This window comes from Solea senegalensis, linkage group LG9, assembly GCF_019176455.1.
Source record: "Solea senegalensis isolate Sse05_10M linkage group LG9, IFAPA_SoseM_1, whole genome shotgun sequence".
In the NCBI taxonomy this organism is placed as follows: Eukaryota; Metazoa; Chordata; class Actinopteri; order Pleuronectiformes; family Soleidae; genus Solea; species Solea senegalensis.
In genome coordinates, this window is record NC_058029.1 from 83,546 (window position 1) to 107,648 (window position 24,103).

The following is a 24,103-nucleotide window of genomic DNA, read 5'->3' on the forward strand; positions in this document are numbered from 1 at the left end:
CACGAGCTAATGAATCAGATTATTATGAGGTAATAATCTGATCATCACTGGAATCCACTGATGTTACATGATATTGATCAGCGCGCGCGAGGGCGCGTGTGTGTGAATTTCATCTCATGATGTTGAATATTGCAGCTGTTCATCAGAGTCACTGCTCCAACACCAAAGCAACAGGCTGAGCCTTCTGACTACAGGGACACTTCAGCTTCACAGGCTATATATATCTATATATACATATATATATACATATATATATATATATATATATATATATATATATATATATATATATATACAGTATATATATATATACGTATATATATATATATATATATACATATATATATATATATATATATATATATATATATATATATATATATATATATATATATATACATATACATACATGTAGATCATGGTGGTGCCAGTGACACAATTCTGATCTTTTCCTCCCATGTGGCACAAATCAGATATGATCCATGACAGTGTAAACGTCATGGGAAATCGTCAGATCAGATTCTGGCCTCGTTCGTATGTGGAAATAAATCAGATAGGAATCAATTTGTGTACAATCACTAATGCAGAGAGATCCAATTGGCTGATGCTTCCCTAAAAAAAGGACAGTGGTGAATGATGGAAATACTCATAATGTACACCATCGACAATCACATGACTCTCTTTCAACCCGGTGCAGTGGAGGATGAGCGCTCAAACCAGTGGACTCATGCTGAGGTTTCATGCCTTTTAATCCTCTCAAGTGAGGATTTTAAAACTTCATAGTAACCACTTTCTGGGATGGGATAACGCTTCACCACATGCATTTCCACCTGGTTTTAACGTGCGTCTCTGGTGTCCACATCAAGACCTGATTGCCATGTGATCAACAACATTAGCCGCACATGAAGTCGTTGCTATTGTTGTCCTTTGACAAGCAGAAAACCAACAAAAGCAGAGGAGACTGTGACGCTTGGAGACTGTTGCATTTACACTAATGTTCACTAATGTGGTCACAATGCATCTCTGACCACCTCCCAAAGTGGTTTGGCAGATCAGATAACAATCCATCCTCAATGTGTCTCGGGTGTATTTACACCTGTACTTCCCGATCACAGGAAACACATTTTAATGACGGTGTAAACGGGCCTAATGCTGCGTTCACACCAGACATGAATTTGTTGCACGACAAGTTTACATAGACAAAGTCAACGCACAGAAGCAATTTTCTCGTTGACCAGGCCGAGTGCGATTTCCGCAAACATCGTGCGTCACTCGAGTTGAAATGTTTCTACTTGGATGTGAAGTGATGGCGAGATGACCAATCAGAGGCTTCACTCTGGAACAAAACCTGAACTGTCCCTTTAATGTCAGTGAGTACACAGCAAACTCCAGCCTCACCGTTGCATATTTCCACTTGTTTTACCAGTTGAATTTCACAGGAACAAATCTGTTTTTAGTTTGCATGTGACGAGTCTGACTCACTCACTCACTCACTCACTCACTCACTCAAATGTCATCATTTTACCATCAGTTATGACAAAATAAAAGCATGTTTAAGTAATGTTTGTTGACTAAAACAGTCGATGATGTCTTAAGGAGTTTTGGACACACCTTCGACACAGACTGGATGTAACATTTTTATAAAGATTTTATAAAATAAGCAACAACAATATGTTTTCTTGAAATAAACGCACAGAATGTCCAATAACTTATTCTTTTCATACCAGTAAATCAGTTTGAATTTTTGTTTCGTATACCTGTGTGTTTGAATATGAGGCTACAGCTAACAGCTAGTCATAGCATAGCATGCTTATAGCTTAGCATGATAACAAAGGAACATTGCTAGTCAGCAATTCAAAACCAACTTATAAGCTTCTTTTCTTTTTTTTCCCTAAATATCAAGACACAGGCTAGCAGTTTCCATCTGCTTTTAGTCTTTATGCTATGCTATGCTATGCTAAGCTAAGCTAACATAGGTCTCCCATTTCCACAATGGTTGAATTCAGCCCAGAAAAAGTGTATTTGAACATGTGGATGTTTACACCAGTGTTTCCCAAACTTTCTACGGGGACACTTTTGTTTTTAAGATAGAAAACAACTGTGACCTAAATCACGATATAAAAAATATATCTGTTATAAAAAAGGCAAAAAAAATACTTTTAAAGTAGCACAAAGTTTTGATGTTTTTTATCAAAGAATAAAAAAACATCAAAACTAACTGATCATCAAAGAAGTTAAGTAAACTGTTGATTCCATGATATCCAATCATGCTCAGTTTTACAGTGTGAGGACTGCCACACCCTAACTGTGTCCTCCGTCGTCTCAGGTCTCCAAACAAGCTGAGCTCCAGTCAGGCGGGCAGCCTGGACAGCAGCTCACTGACGGGGTCACTGTCGCTGGGCCCTGACCTTCCACACTGCCAGTGCTGCATCACTTATGAGACCCGTCTGAAGCGTCTCTCCTGCGGCCACCTCTACTGCAGCCCCTGCTGCGACCAGATTGTCAACCTGGCCTTCGAGGACATTGAGGGTTTGTCCGATTATCCCTGCCCCATGTGCAAATCCATGCGCCAGCTGGGGGGCCTGGGGCCCTCGTCCTCCTCCGGGTTCCTCTGTGGCTCCCACAGCATCCTGTTGCAGCAGCAGCAGCAGCAGCAGCAGCACACAGGGAAGGAGTTTGGGAGTTGCTGGGGGTGAAGTGAAAGCTGTGTGTGTTTTGTTCCTGGATTTCCGGTTTCTCTCTCTCTGTCTATGAACTGATGTTTTCAATGCACTTCCACTGCCATTAAAACTACCTAGTGACTTCAGACTACAACAAATGACCATCTAAAAGTGATAGTTTGGGTTTTTTCAAGTGTTGTTTCACATTATCATCCCTTTTCTCACCATTAAACAACATTTATCGACTGAAAACTTAAGTTTTTAAACCACTTTCTCTCTCCCGCACTAAAGTCCATGGAGAATGTGGGGGGGGGGTGGGCTGATCTGCTGCTGCTGCCTCCTCATTTTGTTAAGTTTGTGTTTGTTTATTAAATCCAAATGAAGCGATTCACCAAACCATTCACAAACTCACACATTTGTACTTAGGCAGCAGTGGATCAACAACTCTTGTGTGCTATGATGTAAAAACACTTCATTTCTCCATGGACTTTGGTGCGGGGAGTGAGTCGTTTCTGAAATGACACAAACTTCAAATTTCCAAGTGTTCCAGACATTTTGTGTAGTTTTTTTTTTGTGATCAGTGGCCAAAATCTGTTTTTCCAGTCTGTCGTTATCGGATTCAAACACGCCTTCAAAAAAAAAAAAAGTCCTTTTAACTCTCTTCAGTGTTGCTCTGATGTGTGACACGCATGACACTAAAGTCTAAAGGTGCCAACATGCATAGACCATTGGAAACGTCTTATTCGTGTTTTGAAAATCATGCAGGTTTCCTACAAACATGCAGAGCTTCATTCTCCAGACTCTGGTACGAGGAGCTTTTACATGTGACGTGAACTTTGGATTTTAATGTGTAACATTTCCTGTTGATGTATTCAAGCATTTTGCACTTTTTATTCCGATCACACAAACATTTTAAAGCTGTTGTTACCGTGCCATGCTACTTTTGTGTCGCAGATCACACTGTACAGTATTTTGTTTAAAAAAGGAAATGAAATAAAGTTTGTGAGCTGTGTATGAGAGCGGATTGTGGGCGGGGAGTATGTTGAAATTACAAGCACAGCTGGGAGTTTATGAACTGATAAGACTTTTATTTATTTATCAGGATAAAAACATGCTGATACAAAAAGAAATATGTACATCTGGCAAAGATTGAAGTGACATTCGTACCAAAAACATGAACTTTATGTGGATACAGAGCAGCGGGAACGATGATGGGACGATGATTTCACACCTCTGAAATGTAGTGAATACTTATATTTACAATCATTTCATAATCAATAACAACAACACCAACTCGGGTACCTTCAGACACTGTGTTCAAAAACAACATGATTGCATTCATCCGTGGAAATAACACCAACTCCACGTCACGTGAACGACCTGTTTGGATTTAAAGGTGCAGGACGACAAGTCCTTGACCTAAATACTGGCAGCGTTCTAATGCTTCCAACACTCGTACCTTCTCAAGGTACGGCATTCAAAAAAAATACAACAAGCAAAAAGTGGAAGAATAATAATAATAGTAAGTCTTAATTCCACCAAAATGATGGCGCAACGATCAGTTTCATACTAAATTTGGGCAGAAACCACACGCACTTGTGTCAAAAAAGACTTTTCAACACGACAACTAAAGCTAGAAATGATGTAAAACTGCAGTAACGTCTCAGAGGGCTGCAGCACGGCCGCTCAGATATGACAACGACACCAAAATAGCTCTCATGTCCTAAATTCCACCACCGACGTCACAGCGGCGGGAGTTGGAGGAGGAAAAAAAGAAAAACAGAGGCTCTTCAATAATGATACTCTCCTCCTCTGTGAGCTGAGAGTAGAAAGCATTGTGATGTCACACAGGTTAAAGGTGAGTTCAAACGATCAGCTGATGACATCACTGTCTCTGCTCCTGTGACCCTCCGTCTTTGTTTAAAGGGTCATGTGACATGTGCTTATTACATTATTATTATTATTGTTATTATTAAGCATCTTCAGCCCTTGTTGTTTTTTGTTTCATTGCATGTTAGAAACATTCGATTAAAGGAACACTTGATACTTTTGTTTTTACAAACACATTAAACTGCACTCACTGTTTCTAATGACAGTACAGACGACCTCTGACGGCCTTTGCACATCACACGTTTGTTTGTTTGACTGATAGATGACACATGTATCCTAGAAATCAACAGAGATCAGAATGTGTGTTGTTGACAGCATGAATGTACAGTAACTGTCTTTTCATGAGGGAAAGTCTGACGATAATCAGTCCCTAACGTTCCATTTGTGGAGCAGCAGAGTAAAATGTTGCAGTACAGTCAGGACGGAGCTGGCCCGCCTCCACCCACGACTGACAGGTACACCAGTACAACAGCTGATGCAGTTCAACCGGGTTCACACTGGATGTGTGGCATGTGTCTGACAGAAACGTACGCGCTCATGCCCGCACTCTTCTGCAAGCCATGGCTGCAGGTGCACCACGCGTGGAGAGTCTCGAGACCCAGAGCTCTCCGGAGTCGAACCCACTCCTCCTCCTTCAAGGTCTGTTAAGAGTGTTGACATGTCACGACGTTAACTGAGGATTTATTTCATTTCTTTGTTCCAACATGTGAATAATGTCGGGCTGGAAACGGGTTCGGGTTTTTAAAAAAGCCGTCATTTAAAATGTCCTTGTCGAGCTTTAAGGGCCGGTTACAGCTCTACTGTAGTGTCAGGTTTATGTACTGCTGCTGGTAGAATGTCAATATCATTATCAGCAGATCTTCAATAAAGTCTCTATCCATCCATCTTTGTCTCTGTCCATCTCTGCCGGGAATGACACGTGTTCAAGAGAGGAAACGAGGAGAGACGCCGCAGCAGTGTGAACCGTGGACACGATCGCAGCACCAGTGTCTTGTCTGGTGTGAACTAGGCCTAACACCAGTAACCAGTAACTATTATAACTACTCACCATATATGAAAACATGTCCTGGTTTGTACGGTCGGACAGAAGCTCGCTCCGAGTCATTTCATCACTCACAGAGCTCTCGTCACAGGAACAACACGAATCTTCAGCGTCTTCAGAGCGACTGAGTGGTGAGTCCTTGTGTGTGTGCTGCTGTGTTCACGCACACACACACACACACACACACACTGTGCACAGACACACTGTAGCAAACCTGTGATCCAGGTCGAGTTGATTCTGAGTATCAGAACATGGACCAGTGCCGTCACCGTCACACACGTGCTCCATGCATGAGCACAAATGTGATGAAGAACAGTGCACAGGTCTCACACGGTTACTGGTAGATATTCAAGGTATCATACTTATATAACATTATATATATATATATATATACACTGTACGTATGACAGGGGAGTGTTACTGTAAATACGGTAAACAATCTCATTTGTGTTCAGCATATTTATGTGAGGTTTCCTGCGGTGCTTGCCGTCGCTCCAAGCTTTAATAACAAAACACGAGGAGTGTGACGTCATATCAACCCTGGACTATATTTACAGAGTTAGAATTAGTTTCCTTTCATCTTCAAAAACACTGACATAAGCACGACATCAACTAACATCGCAAGTAACGGCTGCGACGATGATCCATGACTTAATGAATGGTCAACTATTTTGATAATTGACGAATGGTTTCGAGTTGTTATTTTAGTCATTAAAACAATTCTGATAAAACTCAGATTTTTCAGCTTCTTAAATGTGAATATTTTCTGGTTTCTTTGCTCCATACATATATAAAAAAAAGGAATAATTTATAACTGAATCATTTCTGGTTTGTGGATTGATTTCTTGATTTGGAGGTTTGTGAAACACCAATCAATATTTTTCAATATCTGACAGTTTAGCAACGAAATAATGAATGGATTCTGTAAAATAATTGTTACTGAGTCGACTCAGAAACTGTTCCTTTTAACCTTTGTTCACTTAAATCGCATCACACTTAAATAAAGAGTGAATGAGCATCAAAATTCACCTCAGTGTTCATCATTATTGACGTTGTGGTCGATGTGCAAAGGCCTTATCGACGAGGACTCCCCTCTCTCTCCCCTCTCTCTCGTCTCTTATTGGATCCCGTTGTGCCGACAGGAGGACAAAACAGTCTGAGGAGCGACCGAGGGCAAACATCAGGAAGCTACAGATCCGTTGCTCTTGGGCAGCTTGGCGTTGTTGGGAGCCGGGTGGTAGCGTTGGTCGGGACGAGCCTCTGTTGATGAGGAGTGTCCAAACAGGAAGGTGTGTTTGCTGCTGTTGTCCCTGTGGCTGGACCGGGAGGGAGCGGCTGTGGTTGGGGGACGGCCCCTGGAGGAGGCGTGCTGGTGGTTGGTGGAGGTAGGCGGAGCCGTAACTCTGGACACACACGTGCCGTGAGGCCTGGAGCCCGGGAAGAGGAAGGTGCCGTTGTTGGTGTTCTGGTTCAGGTTGGCGTCGGTCAGCGGGCGCTCCGCCGTCTTGATGGGCGGCTTCACGTCCGGGCCGGCGGACGCCTGAGCTAGTTTGTCTTTGAGCTGCTGAACCTCCGCGGCCAGTCGCTCCACTGGGTGGGGGTGGTTGGCAGAGATGGGATGTGAGAAAGCCTGAGGACGGAGAACAACACGCTTAGAGTTTCCCAGTCAAGAATCAGCATTCTTACCAGTTTCTGTAGCTGCCATTCACCACCTTTACCATGTGTATCTCAGGTTTCATTCGAAGTTTTTAAGTTATAGTTCAGGTTTTTTGAAGGTTCTGACACTCGGAGTGTCCTGGCTGTCAGCAGGGATAAAAAACGATCTTTAGATACTAGTGATGTCAAACGATTCAAATATTTCATCGCGATTAATCGCATTAATGTCATAGTTAACACGCAATTAATCGCACATTTTGATCTACTCTTAATGTCCCTTAATTTCTTTTTGTCCCATTATTATTTCTCATTTTAATGCTCTTAGAAAAGTGGATCAGCTTTCTTTGACAGCACTATTAGCTACTTAACAAAGCGCTCACATCATAAAATCTACATTACCCCGAGCCTAAAGCAGATGTTCCTCACCATAAGACAGTGAAGTTTGTCAACCGCTCACATCCCTGCACCAAAGTCCATAGAGATTTTGATAATCGATGAATCGGTTTGAGAGTTTTTTAAAAAAACATGCGATTTAAATTATCAACATTTTCATGTCATTTTACGTATGAAACAACAAATCGATTAACAGAGAGACTCTTATTCTACAACCAATGACACAGAAGCTGGGTGGTGTTTTTTTTAACATGACCTGTTAAATCTTTAATAAAGAATTATACAGTACATCATTATCACTTTAATGGTGAGCTGCACTGTAGGGTAAAATATGAAATGACACAAACGTCTACAACATGAACCTAAAATGGTATTTTAGTTGTTCCACTGCAGCTCCTTTAAGACAGACAAGTGTGTCCTCCCACGAGAGCCTGCACTATTCTTAACACACATCCACACACCACTGTGCACGCGTCACCGACGCTGCTCCACGTCCATATTTGGAGCTGTCGATCAAAAGCTCCGACTAATCTGCACATCAAAGGCAACCAGTCGCCCAGTGACGACGCAGTCGTGACATCAGAGACTAAAAGACCGTGATATTCCAGAGTCTTCAGGAAGTGTCGTCACTCACAGTTTTTAAATGTCTTCAGTAAATATAAGAGAAAAGCAGTTTCTGTTCACATGTGGAATATTAAATCAAGGGCTCAACAGAGTTCTGTTGTATTGGTCTATTACAGAAAACAGATCAAGATCCTACTACACAGTAGTACTGTAATAATTCACCGAAAATGTGGAAACCCTGTCTCGCAAGGTTAAAGGAACATTTCACCTTTGCATTACGAGAACAGGGGCAGTATTTGGTCCGAGGCTTGAAAATGCAATGCTTATTCCACACTTTTTAGACCCACTCGTAGGGGGGGCGGGACCTCATTTGCAGAATGTAAACAGTGTCCGCCATCTTTGCTAACAGTTATGCTAACAAGTGTCACTGGTGAGCATGTAACAAAGAATAGAAGGAAGATGTTTCTCAACTCAGGGGAAACTGAGGTTGGGAAGCACAACTTTTCATAAATACTTCCCCTATTCTAGTAATACAAAGCTACATGCAAATGATAGAGATCATTAACCCGGATTCTGGTGCATCTCTGGATCCAGATCAGAATTAAATGTTTCATTCCCTCCTTGGGCCATAACCTACATTCCAAAATGTTGCCTTGAGGATGACAAAGAAACACAGGAATAAACAGATGGAGGAAAAAAACAGGTCTGCTTTTTGTGTTAGATGCTTCTGCTTAACATATTTGATTTGCATGTGGACGGTTGTCGCTGCTCCAGTTTACCCAATTCCGTAGCTTCAATTGGGACATTTGACTTATGTAAGGCTGACGTACTGGCCTTCAAGAAAGGGGAGGGCAATATGGACAAAAAATGATATCTTAAGAGTTATAACTTCTAAATTGTTGCTCACAGATTATATCGAGAACTCAGTATCACCCACATTAAACACCTCTGTGACCTCTGAACCTCTGTGACCACTAAACCTCTGTGACCCCTGAACCTCTGTGACCCTGAACCTCTGTGACCTCTGAACCTCTGCGTGTGCCAGTCTCATCAGGTCAGTTAGTATTTAAACCTGATCATGTTCCTGTCGTCAGTATCTGTACAAACAAAATATCTGTGTGAGAAACGTAAAAGTACCAAAGACTCACCGGTCACGGTCAAGATGTCAATATGTCAAGATTCACCCTGATTTTATGGAAGCACAGGACAGTTTCTATCCATATACACAACCATATATAACTGCCGTTTATTTACGCATAGAAATGTTTGTAATTATTCAAAAAAAGGTGTCTTTTTTTGGTATTAGCCTTATTTAATACTTAAAAGATGTATTAAATAATGTACAAAACATAAACATGTACAAAATGAAGGCTCTAGTTCATAACGACTGCACTGATTCTCAGTATTAGTGTTAAGATGCAAACAGTTTCTTAACTAAGGAGCGGGGTAGATCCTGGTGCTGGATCCTGTGGAGAGATGTGGTTTTTGTCATTACTTTCATAAACATACTATATCCTGTATCTTTATGTTCGGTGTTCCAAACACGACAGTGTGTGTACATTTGTCACAATTCATATTGGGAACTGGATTCTGCTGGTTTGTTTTCTGTGTGTCCCCATGTAACAGGTTTGGGAAACACTGGTCTCGACGACTGCTGATATTACCCAGCTCAGATGTAAGAGGAGCGTCTGTAAATTTAGGAGATTTGATAAGTGTCGAGTCACACAGTGGAGTAGTGGCTGGACCTGCTGCCTCACAGCACCGGATCAAATCCCAGTTCAGCCATTAAAACTGATTTTTTGTATTTTTTTAAATCATCTGCTGAACTCTCACACAGGCTGGATGCAACATGAGAATCCATCAGAATAATGAAGTGACTTTTTTATTTTGATTTTTTAATAAAATAAGAGCATGTTCAACCACATACCTGTGCATGGAGCGCCCCCCGTAGGTAGCATTCCTTCCACAGGCCCATGCAGGGCCCCATGAGTACAGGCAGTAAAGGCTCAAAGGGGTCAAGAGGTCCTTGAGATCCAGAGTTGGAAGTCAGGCCCTGGGGAATGTCAGTCAGCGCCCAAGCTTTCAGCAGCCTCTCCAGGCCGGGTACACCCTCGGAGGACGGCGCCCTCCTGTGGCTCTTTTTGTAAATGCCTGAACTGGTGCTGCGCCAGGGAAGCAGGTTAGCCGGACAAGAGAAGGTTCCTCGGGAGAAGAGGAAGACTGAGCCGGGGATGGTGTCAGTCAGCTGGTGGAAACAGTGAGTCAGTGAGAAGAGACGTGAGTCGAGGTTTATTTCAAGACAATTGCAAATAGAACACAACAAACTGAAATCAAAGCTCATTCATTTAAGTTTCATTCACTGTATAAAAGCTGTTGGTGGGGGGGGTGGGCGCAAATACTCAAGATATTGAAGATATTGAAAGAATCAATATTGCGACAGAAGCGACATGAACACACATGTCACCTTCTGTCAACTTTTTTACTGTTATTTTTTTTTAACCACAATAAAGTGATTACAGGACAATCAGCAAGTTTGGTTAATTCTTTGTTGTTTGTCGTCTTCCTTTCAAACAATGACCCAGATGGAAAAAGACAAACGACAAAGAATAAACCAAACTTGCTGATTTTCTCTATGTGGTTTGGTGCAGGAGGAAGTGGTTTACAATACAACAAACCACAGTTCCCAAGTGGAAAAGGCGGCGTAATGGTTAGTAACTTTTAAATATAAACATGTCTGTTACCCAACACAACAACAATAACAACAAAAAACGCTAAAAGACGGTAACTCATATAAAATCATTTCAATTGACCTGAACTACCACTTAAAGTGCTTCAATACTGATAATCCACCAAAATGTACTGATTAAACTGTATTTTCACCTTTGTTTATCATTTAAAACAACACATCCAATAAAATGTGTAGATTTCCAAACAATGGTAAACATCCAGTCTGTCAGTTCACTAAAGAGCTGCAGTCTGTTGGACTGAGAGAGGCCAACAATGGCCACTAGAGGGCGTGTTGCACCATGAAAAAGACGAGACAACCGCTACCTTGTGAGCGTCTGGGTTGGTGTTGAGGTTTCCATTGAGCAGTGGTTGCAGCGGAGGGCTCGGGGGGACGGGTTGAGTGAAGCGGTCTTGTCTGCGTTTGCTGTACTGCAGGGCCCAGTCCCACACCGGAGGAAGAGGAGGGTCACATGGATCTGAGGAAGAGTCGGGATGAGGCCCGTCTCTCCAGCCGTTGACAGGCGTGTACGACTGCCCATGGTTCTGAAAAACATTTTTTATGCATCAGATTTATGTAAAAATGTCCCACGATAAGATAGGATTTACCGGACAAGTCAATCAATAAATCAATAAATACCATGATATATATAATAAGAAGCGTTACTAGAGCTGCAACTAATGATTATTTTCATAAGCGATTAATCTGTCGATTATTTTCTCGATCAATTGTTTGCTCAATAAAAATTAAAAAATGTTGATCGGTGTTTGTCAAACCTGGAAATGATGATGTTCTCAAATGTCTTGTTTTGTCCACAAACCAAAATGATTCACTTTTAATGATTTCTTTGTTCTCCAGAGCAAAGAAATTAAGAAAATATTCACATTTAAGAAACAAACAATCGGAAATCTTGTTTTAATCATGAAAAAAGCTTCAAACCGATGAATTGCTTATCAAAATAGTTGTTGATTCATTTAGTAATGGATTAACTGTTTCAGCTCTAAGTGTTTCTGTTAATGTAAAATGTAATTCACAGTGACTTCGACACTACAAATGACACAAAAGGCTAACGATGATTATCTGAATGAACTCATTTCACTGGAGAGAACTTTAATTTGTCCTCTCTACGTCAGAGTCAGGACAAGTCAAAGCTCGTCTACCTGCGAGCGTTTGCATCTCTCTCGCTGGCAGTTAGCCAGGAAGCTGGAGAAGAGTGGCAGGTGGACGCTGTCGTGCACGGCTAACAGGAAGTCCTCGGTCAGCTGGAAGCGAGAGGGATACTGGGACCACAACTGCCACACACAGTCCAAAAAGAGCAGGAAGACTGGAGCCTGCACGGAATGAGAGATAGATGTGAGGACGGATTGAAAGGAAAATGGGGTTCGTGAGAAGGACAGAAATAGACAAGAAAGAAGGACAAGATAGAGGAAGGGAAAGAGACGATATTAAGTGACCAAAGGAGTGATTGGAGTGAAGGGAAATATTAGGAGAAAATAAGGTTGATGAAAGGATAAGAAGGAAAGGGATTCAAATGACATTTTTAAATTGTCCTATGTTAAATTTAGAGTGAAATATGTCTCACTTTAAGTTTTTGAGGTACTGATGGATATTCAGCGCTGACTGCACTGAAAACACGAGACAAACTGATTTTAACCACTTAACAATAAAAATCTATGCTAAAATCTACAATATCTTTAAATTAAGACAGATTTTCTGCCAGAAAAGTTTGTGTCACTTTGTAACTTGACTTCATAATCGCTGCAACAAAACATCTGTTGATCTACTGCTGCCTCCATAAGTAACTTCAAACGTGTTATTTTGTGAATTTGGTGTTTGACGTCCTTCATTCAAATGCATCTCAGCGACAGAAACTTAGACTAGAAATGATTATGTCCCCACAAACTGAAAATACAGGCCTTTCATGTGAGAGTGAGTCGTTTACAAAGTTATATGGAATACTGAAGTACATGTTCAAATCATGAGGTGAATATTTTATTAAAGGGCTAAAAGGTTTTAATTTCCCCAAAGGGATTAATAAAGTCGTCCGTCCGTCCGTCTGTCAGTCAGTCAGTCATCTCTCACACGCTCATTCCAAACAGAAAAAGATGACAATGTGTTAGTGCTGAGCCCGGGGCGATATTGCTAAGAAATAATATCTGGATATTTTAGGCAATCTCATGATAAGTGAGATATTTGTGGATATAAAGCTGCACACAGGTTGTTTCTCTGGACATGAAAAGTTCCCTTTTGAGACGTTTCTGTTTCTCAGAGTGTGACAATAAATAAAGAAAGAAAGAAAATCTATGATCAGGCTGTACTTTTATGATCTGTATTACATGATCTTAAAATACACTTATTATTACTTTTGTTATTTCAGGTAATACCGGCTTTATTTCTTTGGCTTTTTTTAATGTTAAATGAAGGATATTTACGTGTTAAATACGTGTTGTTATTAATTGTATATGCAGTAAAATTATGTCAATTCCATGTGTTTGTTTCAATCAATCAATAAAGATAATATTTAATAGTGTATTTCACTAATGTATTCAATATAATAAACACGATTATTATTATCAATGCAACAGCCTTTAAAACCAGGAAACGTCATCACAAACACCTTAATATATATATATATATCCAAAAATCTAAGATGGTGTCTTGTCTCATGTGTTGATGTGTTGTTAAACTATCCCATTCTGTGAAGAACAAGAGCCGGGAAATGTTGGATGACGGAATGAACCATTATCCAAACGTCGCCATTATAGAAATATGTTGGAAAATGTTTTAAAAAAAGATTTAGAAATTTATTAGAAAACCATGTTCATGTATAAGAGCGCTGTATAAAGTCAAACTCTGCAGATTTGCAGAGTGGACTGTGTTTTCCGTGTGGAGCGTGACCTCTGACCTCCTCTTTGTCGTTGTCACGGTGGTAGTTGATGCGGCTGTAGAAGCGGTGGCCGGCCATCACCCACTCCTTCTGCACCAGGCCCTGGAAACCGCGCTGGGTGCGACAGTGAGGGTCACACATCACCTGCACCAGGCTGGACACCACGCAGCTCACGTCCCGGTCCTCTGCCTCTGCGACACCAGAGAACAATCAGTGGATACAAGCAGATGTGACGCAGATGTGACACTGATGTGACACTGCTGCTTGTTGTTGTTGTTAATCCGCCCTCCCTTCAGGAACAGTCCACTTCCAGGACTCTGAAGAGGAACCGTTTGACCCGCTCTCCTCTGACAGGAGACTGAGGTCCATTCAAGACCAAAACCTCTTGCTACCAAACCAGGGTCAGGGTCCTCCTCTTACTTTTACCTCACTGAAATTAGAATAGTTATAAAGTTCAGATTGTGCAAATGTTACCGTCTTTTTTCCTCTACTCTTTATGATAATCGCACTCTTATTTTCTTTTGCATTTCCTTGTTACTTTGCTCTAATGACAAGAACACACTCCTCATATTGTTGTCACATTACATTTATTGTACCTTGTCATGTGTATAACTGTAATAAGTGACTTCTCTTATCTCACATGCTTAGGAAAACAATCCTAATGAATTTCAGTGTGACAAACACAACAATGCAAAACTCTGTTTTATGATCAATCATCCAAAGACTTTCACATTGCATTATTTAACAGTCAGATGATTCACATTTTTATTTCAGTTTAATTCCACAACCCATGATTATAACACAAGGCCAGTCAATCTTAATTTTACCTTTTTCAGAACAAACATTTCAATATGTCCCTTTTGATTCCCAGGACCTCTGCTGGATCATTTTACCTTTGTAGATTATACAATGACAGTAATACTTTTCTTTAAAAGTGTTTCATTAAAAATGTGCTGTATCATACTCACTCTCACTGACATGACACATTGTTTACTTGTTTACTTTACTTGTGTATTCATGATGCCTCATATTAAGAGAGCACACAATAAGAGGGTTTATTGTTGCCCCTTATTATACTATATATTCACATTTCAACACATGTTCAGTAGTTGCTGGTAACATCTGCAGGAGAAAGTTGAAGGCAGCACAGACAGTAGGTCACCTTCAGTGCATGTCTGGGTTTACCTGGTTTGTTTAGCAGCATTCCCTGCCACCTGATCCATCTTAATAACACCGGGTGATCAGTTGACACCTCTTGTGCACAACAAACAACAGTTGACAAAGCAACACTAATCTCGGGGAGTCTGTGAGTATCTCTACATGCACTCAGCAGCACTTCTCGTGCTGAGCAAGAAAAAAAACTACAAGAAACACCTGAGCAGCGGATCAACAACTCCAGTCTGCCATGATGAAAACGGACTGATTTTCTCTACAGACTTTGGTGTAGGGAGTGAAAGAAAGTGAAAGAGAGAAAGCCAGAAAGGGCTATTTAACAGTGAAATTAAACAATGACCATATTCTTAAAATATCATAGTCAGAAGTGCTTTTGTGTCAAGTAACGAACCACAGGTAAAAACCCTGCTCCATCTCTTTAAAGGTACACAGAGAGCGCCACCTACCTTTAGGTCCACATGGTTCTAATGCACCTCCAACAGTATTCAATATAAATATATAACTATAAACTAGCGTTGGGCAATAAATTGGTTTATATTGTGAAATGAGACAAGATATAGTCTTAGATTTTGGATATTGTCATATGAAAATAAGGTATCTGTGATAACTGTATTAAATGATTGCGTAACACAGATCATAAACAGTAGATATTTTATTTTAGAGTTTTATATCCACATATATCTCACTTACCAGGATATAGACTCAATTTATAAGCCTTACAGAAATATTGATTTGCTTTATATTGTGATATATATTGATATCGAAAGATATAAAAAAAATATATGGTAATAACCAATCATGTGCTCCATTTCTTGCAATTGTGTTTCAATTCTTCTCTCGTTCTCAGATTGTTACGTCCACCTTGTCTTGAAAGCATGTTGCATGAAGGCTAATTGACAGTGTGCATGTAGGCTGAGCCGAGCTTTGAAAGCTTCTTCAGGGCACGTCCTAACGAGGGATTAATGGGAGGGAGGGAGGCACCTTGAATAATGAATGGATTGAATAATATGAGCTGCAGTCTGGAGTCACATGACTCACCTTGCAGTGCCACAGTCAGGTGACCACCACGAAGCAGGCAGGCGACTTCTGAAGCTTTCCTCAAACACAACCTACAAGCACAGGAAAGTAATATGTATCAGACCTCGGTTGCTTCTTAATAAGTAACGTATTATTATTCATGTCACAGACACAGCAGTAAATTAATTGTTCAGCTGATTCTGTCTCTGCTGTTGTGAGATAATATGACATAAAAAGAACCCTGCTTCACTTACAACTCAGCTGTAATATTATTTCAGCTGTTTTCCATTTAGATTTTGAGGTTTTATGGTTTGGGATTGACCGCTTTTCTTCATCAGTCAGTCTGTTAACAATTTGATTTAAAAACTGCCAGATGGGAAATGATGAGGAGTGGAGAGAAAGACCTTGATTATTTTTGGTTATGCATTTACCTCGTGTAGTCTAGCCAGTGGGTGCTTTCCAGTGTAGATAACCATTTGTCATCAGGAACCGAAACAGATGTGGAGATATCTAATGAGACAGATTATATTCAGAGATTATGAGTGCACAAAATGAAAGGCTGGTAGGATGGGAATATATCAGATGACTTGGCTCAAGGCATTTAGACACATTCAGTCTATAGCAGTATTCACAAGCACATCAGATTAAAATCCTCAAAATAAATCATTTATATGTTTATTGAAAAGGGCATTACATGTAAAACCCATACTATATACAGGGAATTCAACTTTACTATAAGCCCCAAAATGTTGTTATTTCCTGTTTAGTTAATATGCAAATCTAAAAGCTTACTATGCCAAGCAAACACATCAGAGAGGCTGTTTTCACAGAACAACAATCCCCCGAACCCTAAAGCACTCACAGACATAACGCTCACATATTTGACTCACAACAGACACAACGCTCACATATTTGATCCACAGACACAACGCCACATATTTGACACAGACAGCTCACATATTTGACCCACAGACACAACGCCACATATTTGACTCACACGATCCACAACAGACACAACGCCACATATTTGACCCACAACAGACATAACGCCACATATTTGACCCACAACAGACACACATATTTGACTCACACAGACACAACGCCACATATTTGATCCACAACAGACAGCCACATATTTGACCCACAACAGACACAACGCTCACATATTTGACCCACAACAGACACAACGCTCACATATTTGACCCACAGCAGCTGACAAACATGTGAACCAGGAAAATAAAGAACTTTTATACATTTTCCAGAGAGTGAGTGAGTGAGAGTTTGGGGGGGAGAGAGAGAGAGAGAGAGAGAGAGAGAGAGAGAGAGAGAGAGAGAGAGAGAGAGAGAGAGAGAGAAAGTAGAGAAAGAGAGAGAGTCAGCATTTCACTCCCAGAGTTCTGTTCTTACTCAGCTATGGAATGTGCTGTGTGAGCCTTCATGACAGAAACAACAGAACAGTCTCTTAAAGGCGGCTCTAAACTGTGCAGTGACCACTTTATAAATCGCGACTTTAAAGACGTGATATAATAACAGACTTTTGAAAAACAGTCAAATGTAGAAAAAAGGTTTTCTTTAAAAAAAGGATCATTACAAATGACAATTTAAAAAAAACCACACACTTTTATATAACCTTTAAACTCACACAATAATGTTAGATATGGGTGCAGAAGTGGTTTTGATGAAACTTAATCAAAACAAGTCCAGTTATTATTATTATTGTTGTTAACTCCCTAATCTCATCTTGCCAAGTTAAAGGAATAGGTTAGATAGGTTAGAAGTGTGGTTAGTATGAGGTACTACTGTGTGCTGCTGTATGTCACGACACACTTAAGTTTGTGTTACTATGCAAACTGCTCACTCCCTGCACCTGCTGTTTTCAAACAGTTCCCCTTAAACACGGCATCATTTCAGGTAGAGCTGCAACTAACGATTTTCATAATCGATGAATCGACTATTTTCTCGATGAATCGATTATTTTCTCGATGAATCAATGAATTGTTTGGTGGGGGAAAGAAGGGGAAATATGAGGTGAATTTATATATGTTTACATTCTGTGCCGTTTCCATGCGCATAGTTAGCAACTTAACAGAACTTTTAAAGCGACAAGCACCTTAAGATACTTGTTGAACTAAAATATCACTAAACTTCATAAAAAAAGAAAAAAAAGAAAGAACTAAAGACTATATTTTGTAACTAAAGCTCCTCACATTCTAAAGCTTTAAATAACCAAGTTTTTTTTCTAAAATGGAACCTTGTATCACAACAATTCATTCACACTTTTAAGTAAAGGTTTTTTGACGCAGACATCACTGTATTTTGTTGTATAATGGGATTATTAGTAGGACTGTTTGATATTATCAGCACAACATTGGTAATGGTTTTAAAATGTGTTATTGGATATCAGCAAACAGGCCAAGATCCACTGATATGACTAATGATTAAAACAGGCTGTTAACTAAATGCTATTTTATTACGTTTATGGATTTTACTCATGGAAAGAAGACGTTAGGTCACTGAATGAGGATATGTGTGGTTACTATGGAGACAAGCAGCACGTTTGGCTGAAGCATAATTCAGCAACATATCGCAATTCTTCACGTTTTAAGCGATAATAATCAAAGGTTTGCACAATGGAGTATAAATCAGGCTTTAGATTTAGATTCTTCACAAAGCCTACACACCAGCTGACTGCACTGGACAGTGTGTCCATACGTGCTTCTCTGTGTGTGTGTGTGTGTGTGTGTGTGTGTGTGTGAGGTCATGTCTTTAATCCCACCTCCTAGACAGAGGGCCCGCAGGCGGCTGTGTGCGAGCTGGATGTCAGCAGGCGACGGCAGCTCCTCGCCCAGCTCCACCACCACACACAAAGAAGACTGGCAACCAAACAGGATCATCTCCAGGTTTCTGCACAGCAGAAAACACACATATGTTGTTACTTTCATCCCCACTAATATGAACAAGACTTTATAATAAAGTGGTTCCTATAAAGCTTTACATAGCCCAGACCTGTAGTTAAGACAAATGTCATATTTAAGTAAGTTTATACTCACAGCTAGGGCTGGGCTACATATAAATGTTATATCTATATTGTGACATGAGACAAGATAGCGTGTTATAGTTTGGATATGGTCATATCATGATAAGGTATCTGTACTGACGAGAGGTCGACTGATGTGGGTTTTTCTACAGCTGATACCGATATATATACTGTTTTTATATAAGTTTTTCCCCTCTATTTGCACTAATGCACATTACAACAAGTACACACAAGTACTACAAACATTTATGACTAAGTGCATGAAGTTAAAATAGTAATAGCGTACATACAAGAACCAAAACCAGAACCTTTCACTGACATGTGTGTTTCTGTGACAGATTGCTCTCAAACCAAATTAACACAAAAAATGAATAGAATAACTGTTGTGTAACACAGCCTTGTAATCAAGGCCAATGCAAACAATCAGTGACAGACAGACAGGTTTAATGAGGAAGCTAACTGTGCAAACAAAGTCTTGCACTTGCACACAGACACACACCTGATGTCATCCTTCTCATGATAAATGTTGTTCTGGAAACTGGCCATTCTCAGTAGATCACTGCCTCGGGGATGACGCCAACACCACCGCTGCAACACAACACACAAACACACAGTGTCAGCCTCTTTTTAAGTAAACATTTGGACAATGTGCCATAAAGGCACAAATATGCTTTGTTCAATGGCAGCTTCTTCTGCTATGACATAGAAAACATGTGTGTTACTCACAGGGATGCGTCCTTCATTGAAGTGGGAAAAGCTTTTTTTCAGCTCTGTGTCTAAAACTTTCTGTGGAACGACGATGAACCTCGGCAGACTGACAAGAAAAGAGAATCCTCAGATTAATTGACAAGACAGATATCGTAGAGCGACAGTGGCCATGTAACATGTGACAATCACTGCAGGGGACATTTCCTTCTCCATCATTCACAGTCCTACATGGACTCCAGGGTTTTCCACATTTAGACACAGAGAGGGAGGCAGAAGAGTCACAGACAAGAACAGTGCAGCTGCAACCAAGTAAAATAGTGTCTGTGAAGGTTGGTCTTGTTTTCTCCACCCCATTATTTTAAAATTCAGTTTCACTCTTCATCTTCAACACTTATTTTCCTTCTTCACTCCCGTGTCTGAACGCGCTGAGGACATGAGATTAATTACACATGCACAAATACACACACAAAACATACAAGGAAGGCACTGCGCTGCTTTTAACCCTCTTATTTAGTATTGTCAATACTAAAAAATGTTCAACGAGTGAGTGATTCTGCTCCTTTTTCCAAGAAAACTTTCACTTTCAAAATCTTCTTCAACTGTTTAGGAATAAGTCACTGAGAACCTGACGTCACAGTGATGAGAAGTACGCCTACCAGAGCTGTTGGAGACGACACGATGGTCACAGAAGGGTTAACCTTCGCTCTGATCTATCAGTTTTAGAGCTGAAACGATTAATTGATTACTAAATTAATCTGCAACTATTTTGATAATCGATTAATCGGTTTGATGCTTTTTTTCCCGATTGTTATTTCCTGATTTTCAGATTGTTTAAGCTTCTTAAATGTGAGCATTTTCTTCATTTCTTTGCTCTGGATAACAAAGAAATCATTTAAAGTGAATCATTCTGGTTTGTGGACAAAACAAGACATTTGAGAACATCATCATTTCCAGGTTTGATGAACAACGATCAACATTTTTTTAAGGTTTTCTGTTATTCTGAACACCAAATGATTAATCGATTAATCGAAAAAGTCATCGACAGATTAATTGATTATGAAAATAATCGTTAGTTGCAGCTCTACTCAGTTTACATGGAAATACAGCTGGCTTTAGATACTTTCTATTAAATGTAGTTAGCAACACTGGGTTTTACCAGAAATTTGAAACCTTTCTAATTTTCTATTGTCAAAGACACTCAAGATAAGTTCAAAGCAAAGATGCAAGTAGAAATCAATTCTGTACCAGGCAAAACAAGTGGCATGAATCACACTCATTTTGCAAGGACACAAAATTGGCATGGTTTGTTTCAGTTGCTTCACATGAAAGCTACTGGAAAAGTGAGGACTGTTGCTGTACGTGTGCACTCTGAGAGCGTAACAAACAAGTGAGTGAGGAAGTTTTACGACATGGAAGCTTCTGAAAATATGCAATTTGAGCTGCTGTTCTCTGGCATTAGCTTCAGATGAGAAGCTGCCACGTCTACTTATTTTCTCACTTTTTGTCTGCATGTTTGGGTATCGTTGGCTTTTGGCATGACTTTACCTTGTGGACATCTCAAAGCGGTCATTGACTGAGCTGACCCTCCAGCCACTGGCTCCACACCTCTCCAGCTCCTGCTCCCAGTCAGAGGTCGACTCAAACCAGTTCATGTGGGTGTCTCGGCGACGGTTGCTTAGAAACTGCTTCATTTCTGGAGGAGGACAGTGATTCAAACACATCAGTTGTGAGTGAATCTGTTTTTTTTTAGATGCAGCAAATCATGTATCTTATAAAATAAAGTGTGAATATTGTTTGGATGCTTTTTGTAATAAATCAAGCTAGCTTTCAACTCTTTCAACTGAGGATTTGCTGTTATCGCTATTGTATGTAACTGTAAGCTCAACGTATTTGAATGTATGGACAGCTGGCTAGTTATGGTATGTTGTAATCGAGACGATTCTGTCTTTTCAGATATTTTATGGACAACATAAATGATTGATTAATTGGGGAAATGATCAGCAGCCCTAATTACAGGGAACATTTATTTGAAAGCACGGAAACACAAGGACACATGACTGAAATAGCTTAAATATGTAGCAGACTGTAAATCACTACCTTTACGTGCAGCTTGAGCTCTTGATTCCTGTTCCACTGAACTAAATTTAGGTTGATATTAAAAATGTAGAGCTGGTATCAACATCCATCCTCTGTGATCACAGTCAGATCATTCCGAGTCCAGCTCTGAATGGTCTGAAAGTGATCTGTCACAATAATTTGCATTATTTACAGTCGCCAGCAGCTTACATAGCTAAGCTTTATCATAGCATGATGTACTGTATTGTGCAGCCAGGCTCATATTTCCCTATATTCATAGGTTTATTAAGTGAGCAGTTAGTGTGTCTTGTTTGTCGAGTCGCATTCCTAAAATCTGATATCTGCCAAATCCCAATCTGTCCCACAATAATCGTTCCAATCATTGGCAACATCAGCCATTGAAGCTCTCACTGAGCCTCTATTTCAAACCACTCAGATATTTCTTCACATCTGGACTTGGTTTCAAAGACAATATTTTCATTGCGTCACCACAGAAGAGAATGAAGTGGCAGCCACAGAGGATGTATGTTATTATGGTCTCTACGGAAACCATGAGGTTTCCTGTTTAATATTCTCCACTCGTAGCAGAAGACACTGAAGTATGCAGCAGAAGAAGAAGGAGGACGAGGAGGGGGAGAAGGGCAGAAAGGGGAAACAAACAGAAACAAAAATAGCCGAAACAAAGTTGAAGTCTATGAGGAAATGACCAGCAGATCTGGGTACATTCTGTATCTGCATGTGGAACGTGACAAAACAGAACACACCAGGAAGACAACCTGGGGTTAATCTGTGCTCCAGATTCACGTGGGCATTAGCGTCTCACTTTCACTGAGCTGTTATTTCCATGAATATTCATATAAACAGTGAAATATGCACAGCAGTAAACAGAATGATAGACAGTCCATGAACTCGAGGAGCTGTGATTCAGTCATTTTCATATCACTCACAGACTAAAGTAAAATGAATTGGAGGTTTTTTGAGGTCACTGTGGTATGTTGCTACTTGCTCGTATAAATGTCTGCATGTCTGCGTTTTCACTGGAGGTTTCCATTAGAGCTGAAACGATTCATCGATTATTAATCGATTACTAAATTAGTCGGCAACTATTTTGATAATCGATTTGATGCTTTTTTCATGACTAAAGCAAGATTTCCGATTGTTTAAGCTTCTTAAATGTGAATATTTTCTTCATTTCTTTGCTCTGGATAACAAAGAAATCATGAATCATTCTGGCTTGTGGACAAAACAAGACATTTGAGAACATCAACATTTCCAGGTTTGATGAACACCGATCAACATTTTTTAAGGTTTTCTGATATTCTGATATTTTGCCATAATGCTTACAATAAAAATAGCTCATTTGTATCTTTCATTCAACTAGTAAACTCTACAAAATAAAATGAACATTTGATGTCATTCCAGAACCGTCGTGATACATTACAGACAGGACTTCAGTTACACTTCCGCACATGTGCAGCACAAATTGAGTTTCTGCTACAAATTGGAAAACTGGAAATGGTTAATATGCCTAAATGGAGATGAAAGTGGTATTTTTTTAACACTGATTTGATGAGCTCTCATCCTCCACTGCACCAGTTGAAAGAGAATCATGCGATTGTTGATAGTGTACACTTGTGTTCCCGTTATTCTCCACTGTCCTGTTTTAAAGGATGTGTGAGTCCCTTTGATATATCTGGTCTCTGCACTTGTAGGGCAAACACAAAGATGCATATCTGATCCATGTCTTTGTGCCATCCATGAATCTGCACTGATGATACCTGAATCCATGTGCACACTGTCAAGGGTCACATCTGATTTGTGCCACATGGGGAAAGAGTCTGATAAACAGACTGTCACAGTGATAATGGTCTGTATCAGTGTCAGGTTGATAGAGACATTCATGTACTCACCTACACTCCCGAGTGCAGCATTCTGGAAAGATAAAACTGAGCCTGGTTTGAGAGGCTGGTAGGTCTTGGCGATGGTGTAAGTTATCTGAGGAGGGAAACATCAACATGACAAAGGTCATCAGCTTTCACCATCAGATCAGTGCTCTATGGCACAGATCAGCTTCTCTTAGCATCAGTCTTTAAGACTCTGAAATAGCTGATGTACAGAATGACAGTAACCAGAGCCTTGAATCTAAGCCAACACACAAACATGCCCACGCACGCACACACAGAAGAAAATATTCACCACATCTAGCACATCTCAGGTTAAAAACACGACATAGAAGATCCGATAGCAAATCATAAAATCCTTGGATCAATCATAG

General features: G+C 40.1%; 1 protein-coding gene across 1 annotated transcript in view; it reads right to left on the reverse strand.

The window, feature by feature from the left end:
• Positions 1 to 4,791: 4,791 nt before the first annotated feature.
• The window catches only part of mtmr11 (myotubularin related protein 11), a 43,473-nt gene continuing 24,161 nt past the window's right edge, over positions 4,792 to 24,103 (reverse strand). Inside the window, exons 6-17 of the mRNA XM_044034278.1 lie at positions 23,739 to 23,823; positions 21,298 to 21,445; positions 19,771 to 19,858; positions 19,544 to 19,632; positions 18,784 to 18,911; positions 16,439 to 16,517; positions 16,029 to 16,099; positions 13,836 to 14,008; positions 12,091 to 12,261; positions 11,257 to 11,475; positions 10,133 to 10,450; positions 4,792 to 7,222 (exon numbers count right to left, since the gene is read on the reverse strand). Of these exons, the coding sequence (XP_043890213.1) occupies positions 6,773 to 7,222; positions 10,133 to 10,450; positions 11,257 to 11,475; positions 12,091 to 12,261; positions 13,836 to 14,008; positions 16,029 to 16,099; positions 16,439 to 16,517; positions 18,784 to 18,911; positions 19,544 to 19,632; positions 19,771 to 19,858; positions 21,298 to 21,445; positions 23,739 to 23,823 (2,019 nt within the window). The 3' untranslated portion in view covers positions 4,792 to 6,772. The remainder of the gene's footprint in view (positions 7,223 to 10,132; positions 10,451 to 11,256; positions 11,476 to 12,090; positions 12,262 to 13,835; positions 14,009 to 16,028; positions 16,100 to 16,438; positions 16,518 to 18,783; positions 18,912 to 19,543; positions 19,633 to 19,770; positions 19,859 to 21,297; positions 21,446 to 23,738; positions 23,824 to 24,103) is intronic.